The sequence below is a fragment of the Pinus tabuliformis genome, chromosome Q (assembly GCF_031772625.1).
Source record: "Pinus tabuliformis cultivar Carrire ecotype Pingquan chromosome Q, CPIR1, whole genome shotgun sequence".
Classification (NCBI taxonomy): Eukaryota; Viridiplantae; Streptophyta; class Pinopsida; order Pinales; family Pinaceae; genus Pinus; species Pinus tabuliformis.
The window spans coordinates 938997565-939009080 of NC_142296.1; the positions used below are offsets into that span (position 1 = coordinate 938997565).

The 11516-nt window shown below is 41.8% G+C and overlaps 1 protein-coding gene across 1 annotated transcript; it reads left to right on the forward strand.

The window, feature by feature from the left end:
* Positions 1–2614: 2614 nt before the first annotated feature.
* Positions 2615–6778, forward strand: LOC149222541 (uncharacterized). Its single transcript, XM_089387627.1, has 4 exons — positions 2615–3155; positions 3266–5882; positions 6402–6480; positions 6650–6778. The coding sequence occupies exons 1-4, from the start codon at positions 2615–2617 to the stop codon at positions 6776–6778; spliced, it is 3366 nt and encodes a 1121-aa protein (XP_089243753.1).
* The last annotated feature ends 4738 nt before the right edge of the window (positions 6779–11516 follow it).

Consider the following 11516-nt stretch of genomic DNA (forward strand, 5'->3'; position numbering starts at 1 on the left):
TTTTATTTTTATTTATTTTTTTAAATTAAATTTTAATTATTTTTATTGATTTTATTTGCTTTTTTAATTGTTTTAATGTTTATTTATTTATTTTCAATGTTTGTTTGTTTGTTTGGAATTTTTTTTTAACATATATATATTTGTTTAACCTAGGGGATTTGAACTTTGAATCTCATGATTTACATATTACTTAATAACAAGGCGAACTCCAATTGAGCTACATCCCATAGGCCTTTATGTTTTTAATTTTTATTTATTTATTTTTTTAATTGTATGGTTTATTTTTTTAGTTATTTTTACTTAAAATTTTATATTAATCATTTTTTTGAAAAAAAAAACATTCAAATGTCATCATTTTTGGATTTAAAAGTCATAACAATTTCATAAAATTTGTTATTTTTCCGACTTTTTTAATTCAATTTTTCCATAATGTTTTATTTATTTAACATGTCATTTTATTTTTAGCGAAAAGTTCTTGAAATACATATATTTTTTAATGATATCTATATGTAAAATGTATAATATTTTGTCTAGTATTTAAAATTAATATTATTATGTGTATTTTTTTTTCTCAGTAAAATTACACTATTTCTATTGAGTAAAATATAGTACAATCAATTTTTTTTAGTAAACATTTTATGCGCGCTCTGTTATGCGTTCAGCTAGGTCTGCGTTCAACTGCCGCCGCCATGGCTGCTCCAGGGGGTGCGGAGCCCTCTCCCACCCCTCCGATATCCCCAGCAGAAGCATTCAGAAGCATTTTAACGCAGAGAGGGAAAAAACGAAATCATCCTGAAGTCCCGAAATTTATAAAAAAGCTGGAAGAAATCCCAGAAATCGCTTTGCCGGAAGACCAAACAATCAAAATCGCCCTTGCCTTGGCTGACAGAGGTTTAGTAGGGCAATTTATGGGTCGGTGGCCAACAACAAAATCGACTGATGAATGGGTGCAAAGAAACTGGAGACCCCTGCTTCCCAACAATGTGATCAGCTACGCGGTTGGAAGGGGCTTTTTCATCTTCGAATTCACTACCAAGGAAGACCGAGATCTGGTGTTCAGAAATGGTCCATATTTCATGGGAAACCAAGGTCTCTTCCTGAATAAATGGACACCCGACTTTGACCCCTCAGTCGATGTTCCAAAGGAGGTCCCTGTTTGGGTCCGGCTCCCCAATCTGCCAATACACTGCTGGAGCTATCAAGCTCTGCAAAAGATAGGAAACGGACTGGGCAGATTCATAGACAAAGCTGATAACAAGGGCCAATACACTTGCGCCAGAATTTGCGTGGAAGTTGACCTAGAAGCTGGACTACCGGAAGCCATCAAGCTTTCAGTGGGAGATTGGCACCATTTCCAGAAGTTGGACTACGAGCAACTGCCATTTAAATGCAGAATCTGCCATGAGCACGGCCATTTTCAACGAAATTGCCCCAAAGCACCATCAGGGGACAAAGAGGAAGAAGAAGGATGGAAGGAAATAAAAAAGGGAAAGGTAGTCTCAAAGCCAAACGAGAAGAAGCAGTCAGGACCAAAGGGAAATCCCCAGTCCAATGACAAGACCAAACCAGTCTCAAATGAAGGCCCATCCTCAGTTGAAAAGGGGGAGACCTCAGAGAAACATGAAGAAACTGAAGATCAGCCAAAGAAAAGGAAGGATATCGAAGAAGAATCAAATGCCCAACTAGCCAAGGCAGATCAAGGGGAAAAAGCAGGCAATGACGAGCACATAAGTCTTGCCTCTGATTCAGGGGAAGAATCAGAAGAAAGAGAATCTGAATCAGACAGCTCACAAATTTCTCCTATCAAATCGACCAGGGGCCGAAAATCCAAGAAGAAACAGAGAGAGGAGAAAACCTACATGGATGTTCTCCAAGGTTCTCAGAAAACTCTAAAGGGAATGATGAACACCAGATCCGGGCGCAAGCATAACAAGGCTCCAAAAGGAGCCACTCCCCCCCACTCCAGTAAATAATGAAATACGTCTCCTGGAATTGCAGAGGATTAGGTAGCAGGCTGAAAGAAGAGGCCCTGAAAGACATTGTGAGATTGCATATGCCTGAAATCTTTCTCATCCAGGAGACAAAGATGGAGGACACTCTTCTCCTCCAATCCAGCAAAACATTCTGGCACAAAGGCCCTGGTAGAGCTGTCAGTGCTAGAGGTGCCTCGGGTGGGATTGCCTCCTTCTGGGACAGCTCCAAATACGACTTGATTCAAGAAGAAAGTTGCCAGCACTGGATTTTCACTCAGCTCCTTCACAAAGATTCTGGTCAACAAGTAAGTATGTTTAACCTTTATGCTCCGGTCTCTCCATCGGAGAAAAAAATTTGTTGGGACTCGCTCCAGTCCTTTCTTGTATTGCACAATCCAGAAAACATCATTATTGCAGGGGATCTGAACGTTACTCTAGCTGCTGAAGAGAAAAAAGGAGGTTCCCCTGTAAGGGATCCAGCCAGAGAATGGGTAGAAGATATCATGATTGGCTGGGATTTGGAGGACATCAAACCATCAGCTGGGAAATACACTTGGTCTAATAAAAGACTAGGCCCCAGCCATATAGCTGCTCGGTTGGACAGATTCCTAGTCCAAGCCTCCTTTCTTACTAACGGGCTAATGGCTTCATCCAAAATTCTGCCCAACTGCACTTCCGATCATAAACCCATAAGTCTCGAGCTCTCCATGGATGGTTCTCTGGGCCCAATTCCATTTAGATTTAGCCCATTGTGGATTCAGCAAGAGGGTTTCAATGAGGTGGTTTCTGAAGTATGGAGTCGGAAAATACAGGGATCCCCCTTCTTCGTGTGGGAAGAAAAGTTGCGGGCTCTTAAGAGAAGACTCAAGGAGTGGGCTAAAGCTTTGAAAACACCTGCTGCCAAGAGAAAAGAGTCTGTAGAAAACCTTGCTGCTCTCCAATCATCAATGGAGGATTCAGTTATTACCCAAAGTCTGCTCCAAAAAGAAGTTGAGCTGCAAAAAGCCCTTCATAAAGCCAGTAGGGACGAAGAAGAGTATTGGAGACAAAAATCTAGAAATTTATGGTTACAGGCCGGCGACAAAAATACTAGTTTTTTCCACAAGCATGCCGAAGCTAGAAAGCAATTCAAAAATGTTTCAGAAATCCGATTCCAAGAGGTAGTGGTTAATGATTTTGAAGGTATCAAGAGAGCAGCATTCTCCTTTTTTAAAGATCTCTATTTAGCGCCAGATGACCAGCCTATAGATCCTCAAGCCTATCCGTATAATCTAATCCCTTTTGTGTGCAAGACTCTGTCAATAATATGCTGACTGCTCCGATCAGCATGGACGAACTCAAGAAAGCCGTGGATTGCATGGAACCGGACAAAGCGCCAGGGCCTGATGGGTTCACTGCTAGGTTCTTTCAATCTTGCTGGTCAACTATCAAAAAAGACCTCCTGAGAATGGCCAGGAAGTCCCAATTCTGTGCAAAGATAGGAGGCAGTACCAATTCAGCCTTCCTTGCTTTGATTCCGAAAGAGAAAGGAGCCTCAGATTTCAGTAGATTTCGACCCATTTCACTGTGTAATACTAGCTATAAACTGATTACCAAAATAATTTCCACTCGCCTCAAGAATATTCTGCCGGACATCATACCGGAGAACCAAGGAGGCTTCATCAAAGGGAGAAAGATCCTGGATAATATAGTGCTGGTTCAAGAGGCAGTTCACTCAAGTGGCCAGAGAAAAGAGAAAGGAATGGTAATAAAACTAGATTTGGCTAATGCCTTCGACAGGGTGAGGCACGACTTTCTGTTTGTTGTTATGACGAAAATGGGCTTCTCAATAAACTTCATAAATTGGGTGAAAGCCTGCATTGCCTCTCCTTGGATTGCACCGTTGGTAAATGGACGATCGACTGAATTTTTTACAGCTTCCAGGGGATTAAGACAAGGCTGTCCGCTGTCCCCGCTGCTCTATGCTATTCAAGCCTCAGTTCTTAGTTTCCAGCTCGACTTCTGTCAGCAAGTCCAAATTCTGCCAGGCCTCAGAATGGTGCATAATGTCAAAGACATAAACCATGCCCAATTTGCCGACGATACTCTGCTGCTAGGTGGAGCGAGCATTAATTCGGCCAGATCTTTCAAAAAGGAACTGGACATCTATAAGGAAGCATCCGGCAGCAAGATAAACTACTCAAAAAGCACAATCTATGGCTGGAATTGCTCAGCCAAAAATCTTGCTGACATAGCTAGGCTTCTGGAAATGAAAATCTGTCAGGACTGGGAATCATTCAAATATCTTGGGATCCCAATTTTCAGATCCAACCCTAAAGTTGCCCACTGGATGCCCCTTTTGGACAAGCTAAAGCTCAGAATACAAGCCTGGGGAGCCTCCTGGCTGAACACTGCTGGGAAAATAATTCTTATAAAATCTGTCCTAACAAGCATGCCTCTTTTTCAGCACTCCATTCTCCTTGCCCCCAAAACCTTTCTCAGTAAAATGGATGGTATGCTGAGGAGATTCCTGTGGGAAGGGGGGAAAAACAATGAAAGAAGACTTCATTTAGTAAATTGGGATACCATTAAGAAACCATTCATAGAAGGAGGTCTGCAAATGAGAGACTTGGCTGCTCAAAATCTCGCTCTAGGCTCAAAAATTTTGTGGAATATTGTGGCAGGGAAAATAAGCTGGAGCAAAAAAGTACTGTGGAAGAAATACTTTCAAGGTCAACGTTTGAGATGTTTGGACCTACCTCCAAAAAACTCCAAAGGTTCCCCAATATCCAAGCTTTGTATCGCAGCTCTGGAGAACTTCAGTCCCAACCTCTACTGGATCCCAGGCAATGGGAAGAAAATTAGAATTTGGAAAGATCAGATTCTTGGAGACCAGCCACTACACCAGATAGAAGGCCTGGCAAATATTAAACTATGGCTGCACTCCAACAATAAGGAAACACTTTGGGACATATCCAACTGGACGGAGGATGCTGACAGAAGATGGGACAACTGGAATCTAGGAGAGGTTCCACACCATTTGCATTCTGAAGCTTCTTTACTGTTAGACAAACTGCAAGGAAAATCTCCCCTGTCAGCAACAGCCAAGGACAAAAGAGGGTGGGGCTCCCATACTGGTACCTTCTCGGTAGCTGAAGGATACAAAAGTCTGATTGCTGTTCCGAATGTTCCTCCAGACCCAACGCAATGGAAATTCATATGGAGCTTCCCTTCTCTCCCAAAAATCGACTTCTTCAGCTGGACGCTTGCTCATAACAGTGTTCTGACAGGAGACAACCTGAGAAAACGGGGAATGGAAGGGCCATCCAGATGCCCATTATGTATATCAGAGGAAGAAACAGCTGATCACCTGTTGTTGCTGTGCCCATTTGCCAAGACAGTTTGGAAGGGGGTTCTGAGTTCAAGGGCGAACAAGTTTGAGCTGCCAAGTAATGTGCCAAATCTGCTTCACGAGTGGGCCAAGCTATCACCGTTCTGCCTCAATAAAAAAAACCTTCTAAAGACTGCATGGATGTGGACCCCTAAATTCATATGCTGGAAGTTATGGCTGGAAAGGAATAACAGAATTTTCAGAGGAGAAATCTGCACATCAAACAGCGTAATTTCCAAAATTAAAGCTATATTGGGAGAAACATTGGAAGCTAAGCCAGCCTTAAGGAATGAAGCGAAGCTTGACAGTGAGGAGGAGCTCTGGCTGAAAGATATTGTCCCAAAAAATCAATCCATCCCTATTACTCCAGCCTCTTGCCATGCTATGTGGGAAATACGCCTAGAAGAACAGGAATTTCTAAAGTGGAGATCGGCCCTAGATGACCATTGTCTATTCTTCGACGGGGCCTCTAAAGGCAATCCTGGAGCTGCGGGTGGAGGTGGAGTTCTGCTGAAACCTGAAGGCACTACTTTACTCAGGTATCATTGGGGTCTAGGAATCGAATCAAACAATAGAGCAGAGGCTCTAGCTTTGTGGCAGGGGCTGACTCTGGCTCTTAAACGGAATATTCAATCCCTGACGGTCTTTGGAGACTCTCGGCTCATCATTCAAGCAATGAATTCACATTCAAATCCTTTGCAGATCCATTTAGGCCAAATTCTCAAGAAAATTAGACCCATGCTGGCTAAGTTTCGGAAAATTTCCTTCTACCACATAATGAGGCAGCTAAATTCTCAAGCCGATTCGGAAGCCAATCTTGGCTCAGCCAGAAGCCAAAGAACCCTTTCAGTCAACTCGGTAGAATCTCTCTGCATCATCCCTTAATAGGTTTACCCAGGAAATTGATATTTATGATGTATATGGGATCAGCTACTGAGCCAGCAATCTTGGATTTCCATCAGGCTTTGCTGTTCTAGTTTCCAGGAATCAATTATACCAAGCTCCAAGGGCAGGCATTCATGAAAAGTTTGATACTTTGGAATCTCTGTTCCTGGCAGACTCTTTACACTCTGTTCCCAGCAGAATCCTGAACTGACTTGGACGTTGTGTGATTGTTTGGATGAATGCACTGTACAGGTGAGCTTCAGGTAGAATTAAAAGAGTCTATTACTGGTTCCCCAATCACATGTCGGAAGAAAGCCAAGAACGGCAGCAAAAATTCGGGACCTACTTCTGTCTGTCAACTCTCAAGCTTGTTGAGTCTGTTAGCAGCACAATCCTTTCCAGGAATTTCGATTAACTACAGAAAGATGATCTTGTGACAGTTTATTTCATATCCATCGGCTCCACCGCCTTGTCTCCTGCAAAGGGATTTTTGAATCTAGCATTAGAGCAAGCTGAACTAAGCATTGAGCCTGATAGTGCATCGGATTAATTAGTTAGCGACAACAAGTTGTTTTCCCAAGGAAAATGCAATCCATCTCTTCAAAAAATGTCCTTATCCTGTGGCATACATTTGATTGATAAACCAAGGCGCTGGTTGGTTGGGGTTTGATGATCAGAGAGGGAAGTCGACATTTCAAATTCCAGATTGAAGTAACTCAGATCCGAATTGTCCTACTGGCAGCAGAGATAGTGGTCAGCATTTCAAATTCCAGGTTGAAGCAAGTCAAATTCTGTAATCTCCCAGGGGCAACAGGTAACAGCCATTGATTGTGTGGACAAACGCTCCTTTAATGATGTCCAGAACTTTTAGGCAGAGACTCTGCGATTTTATTCCCTAAAAGGCGTTTCTGTGACAAAGCATGTCCATGGACTCACCGTGTAACAAGAAATCTGAGGGTCAAGAAATTTGAGGATCTATTTCAATGTAATAAGCACGTGGTAGCTGTTTTGCCGCCATTCAAAAAATTAACCGTTAAAGTAAAAAAAAAATATAGTACAATCAAGAGAGACAAGAAACCGGCCGACTGGAAATGATGAAACTATCAACCTCGGTCCCGGAGAAGGGGTGAACCATTCACGGAGCTACAACAATTAACTTGAGAGCAAAAAACTGACTTTTACCCCACAGGGGCAGAATTCTCAACACGATGTTTTTTCCCTTTCTTTTTATTGACTTTTATCCAGCCATCCTGGGGAGTATGAGCTAAAACAACTTGAAGACTAGAGTTCTCCAGCAGGGGGATCTCCTTATCTGATTCAAAAGAGGAGGTCTCATGGACGCGTTTCTGGGAGATTGCTGTGACAGTGGTATGCGCAGGAGTATCAGTGGACAGATCCATCATCTGAGGCGCCTGGTCCAGTTCTGCATCGCTCTCCTCATCTTCCGAGCTTGAGGAATCAGAGCTCACTGCTGGCGGCGGAGAACAAGGGGTCCAACGCTTGGGTTTGGTCTTTGCAAAGTTGCCCTTTTTCGAATTTGCAGGCAGCGATGGGCATGAATTCTGCAGGTGCCCTGTTAGGTGACAGTGGCGGCAGCGGAAGGCAGTGTTTTCGTAATCCAGGTTCTGGGTCCAAACAAAGTCATTGATCTTGAGAATGATTTGATCTGGTAGTCCCTTGCTTAGATCTAGCTCCACACATAATCTGGCATATGTGTAGAGACCTTGATGTTCCCGCCAGGAATATCCCATTAAAAAGCTATCCAAGGTGTTTCCTATGCTCCTAAAGGCTGCTAAATGCCACAGGTGAGCTGGAAAGTTTGGAAGTCTGATCCAGACAGGCGCTTTGGTGATGACAGCAGATGCTGGGTCAAAATCTGGGAACCATGGAGTTAAGAAGAGTCCTGCTGCACCCCTAAACCAAGGACCTTCTTCTAAGGCCTGTTCATAGTGCTTAGGATTGTCGAACAGAACTATAAAATATCCTTTTGAGCAGAAGCAGACCTTGCAATGGTGAGTCCAGTTGTCATGGATCCAGTCATAGAGGTCCTTAGAGCGTGGCCAAAGCCCATTGAATCTGCAAATGATGGCCCTTTCAACAAATTTTTGAAGGTCATCTGCCAGGCCAGGGTGGGAGATCTCAACAGAGGGAACCTCCTCTAACTTGTCAACCAGAAAAGGCTTGGGTTTGGGAGTCTCAGGGGAAATGGGAATCTCAAAGTGTACTGCAGCTTTGTAGGAGAAGGGAGGAGCAGAAGAAGATTGACCTGCAGCTCCACCTCTCAAGCGAAGGGAAAACACTAAAGAGCTATTATTTTTTATGCTGTAAGAAGAGAGGGGAAGAGGATCATCGAGTTGTTTACCTTGAAATATAAGTCTCTGAAGGGCAGTGGGGATCCCGAATCTGCGTTCCAGTTTTACCTTGAGATTCTGCACCAGATCTGAAGGGTATATCCATTGCAGAATGGTCTTGCCTGAGATCTGTGTGATTTGAACCTGAAAGGGGGCCGAGAAATTTTCGGAGGCACTCTGGTGTGGCACGAGAGTTGCTAAAGATAGAGCCGTCGACAAAACCCTAGTCTCCATTTTTTCCTGAGGCTGTTGCCATGTTGTTGATATCAGCTCAGATTCATTTAACCCATCTGTCAGTTTCTTGTGGAGGCTTCGATCTATTCCATTATAGCTCCGATCTTGTATTGCCAGTGCTTCGATGACACCGATCTCTGTTCCAGAACCCCACATAAAGAGGGAAAAATCCATGCTCAGGGCAGGGTATTTTCCTGCATAACTCTGCAGCGGCTTCTCTATCTCCAAAGGGACGGCGTTTCGATCTCCATCATAGCCTGCCGTAGAGCACTCTGTTGAGGGTATGATCCGCAGGCGTCTGAGAGTCAGAGCCAAACTATTAAGGCCGATCAAATTGCCAGCTATTAGCTCCGGGAGAGGGGCCACGACAGGCAACAGAGCCGTCCAGTTTTCCACCTCCGAGCTTCTTAGAAGCCCTATCTTAAGCAAGGAATAAGAAAACCCTACTTTCGGCGGCGCAGCATAAGACAGTGATAATCGTATGGGTGTGGATTCAGGCTGGTGGTTTATGGACCCACCAGTAGTTTTGCAGACGCAGGAAGGTCGGATCGATGCCATTGCCGTCGCAGAGAAACCCTCCGTAATTTGCAGAGATCGATTCCGTCACTCTTTTATTATGTGTATTGAAGTATTAATTAACGATATATAAATATATAAAAAATCCTAAGTTCAAAATATTAATGTTATTATTATTATTTTTTTTTTTTAATTTTTCAAAAAAAAATTAAAATTTCCGTTTTAAAAAAAAAAAAAAAAAAAAAAAAAAAGGCAAAAAACACATGTTTGGAAAACCCTTAAAAAAACATATTAGAACGAAAAATAAGATGAAGAATAACTTGAGAAATGATTAAATAATCAACATTTAAAAAAAATTGTGCATACTTAGGATGTAAGAAAATTTAAAGTGTCAAAATATGCTTTAAAAAAGTGTTGATGCTTTTCAAAATCTACATGAAAATCACCAACATTTAAAAACAATCATCCACACTTCACACATTAGAAAATTTTAAGTGTAAAAAATAAGTCCTCTAAAAAAGCAGTTTGATGTTGCATCAACACTTTTCCCATGAAAATCACTAACCTTTTGGAATCATCTCACCTTGGTCAAGTATTTTGGAATCATCTCACCTTTCTCCATTTTGATTTTTCAAAGTTTGTTCTTCAGTGCCAATTTCCTTTGGTCACTGCTATTTTGATGCAAGTCCGTCAATGGTTTCCACATAGCATATGAAGTTTCCTTGCCATGGAGACTCGAGACAATGTGGTCTCGAACTCCCTCAAGGATTATCCGCCTCGCCTTTGCCACACACTTCTTCCATTCGGCCAAATTCTGTGCATCCGATGCTGCTTGCTTAGGAATTTCTTGATCAACGAATTCCTTCAAGCCATTATCCTCTAGCACAACCTCCTTTCTGCCCCTCTAGGCTATAAAATTTGAGCTGCCTTCCAAGGCATACTCGAGCCACAAATTGTAGAACACCATTTGCTGATCCTGAAGCATGTATTGCAAATTCTAATTTCACCTGTAACCCAAAACTCATAACTTCAAAATCTCCTCTAGTATATTGTCTTCAACTCTAATACCATGTAGAAAATCTTGTAGATTCACAATGCAATTTACTAAAGCACATGACAAGAATCTACTTCTAGTTTCAACCGACGGAAGCCAATAGATCAATGAAAACAATATGACCAAGAAGAAGATAAATCAATGGCACATAACACAAAATGTATTTGGGGAAAGCCAATGCTAAAAACCCCGCTATCTAGATTGCATATATCAGAAAAGTGAGTGAATATACAAAGCTTTTTCTTACTAGAACAATTCCGCACAAGTATGCCCAACTCTCTCATCTCACAAGCTATTTCTTGGCCAACACTTAGACAATTTTACATCTCTCCAAGCCCCTAATCTCTTGCATAATTCCTAGGCTGAATAACCTGTATTTAAAGGGAATTCATGCTTCCAAAACTGCGCAATTCAAATATAGGATCAATCTTTGATGCATGCATGATATTTACACTCCAGCAAATAATACAACCGATAATACATTGTCCCTGCACTCTAGTCTCAATTGGGTCTTTCTCAAAATCGAGATGCATGAGTTTTTGATAAGGGAATCTTCAATTAACTAGAGTGACACTTGTGGATGCCCTAGTGCACCAACTGACTATTAACTCTCTATTAGTTCCTCAAACAATTTGGAACTAATTTAACTGAACTTAACTCAGTAATCTAAGTGATCTAATTTCCAACTCAATTTAAACTCATATTGGACCCCTAAAACACAGGGAGAACATATGCCTGACTTCAAAAAGACTTCCATCTCGAAATTCCTAAGCTAATTAAGTTAATTAAACTTAATCAATTATTTACAAGTTGCTACGAGAATAGAATTCGGTTTTAATTCTTAGTTTAATTCAAAGACAAATTAAACTGGTATTTCTTGTTGCCATTTCTCAACATTGGCTTCCTACCAGAGAAAGCTTCTTTGGGTGTGATCATACCAAGTATTTTGTGAGGGCTCGGTTTTTCAAATAAACTGCTGTATTGAATTCTTCTTCCCACAAATATAGTGACAATCCTTGATCATGCAACATCGATCTTGCAACCCCTATAATGTTTCTATTTTTCCTCTCTACCACCCCATTTCACTGTTGGTTGTGGGGTGTAATCAATTCTCTTCTATTTCCTTCCTCGGC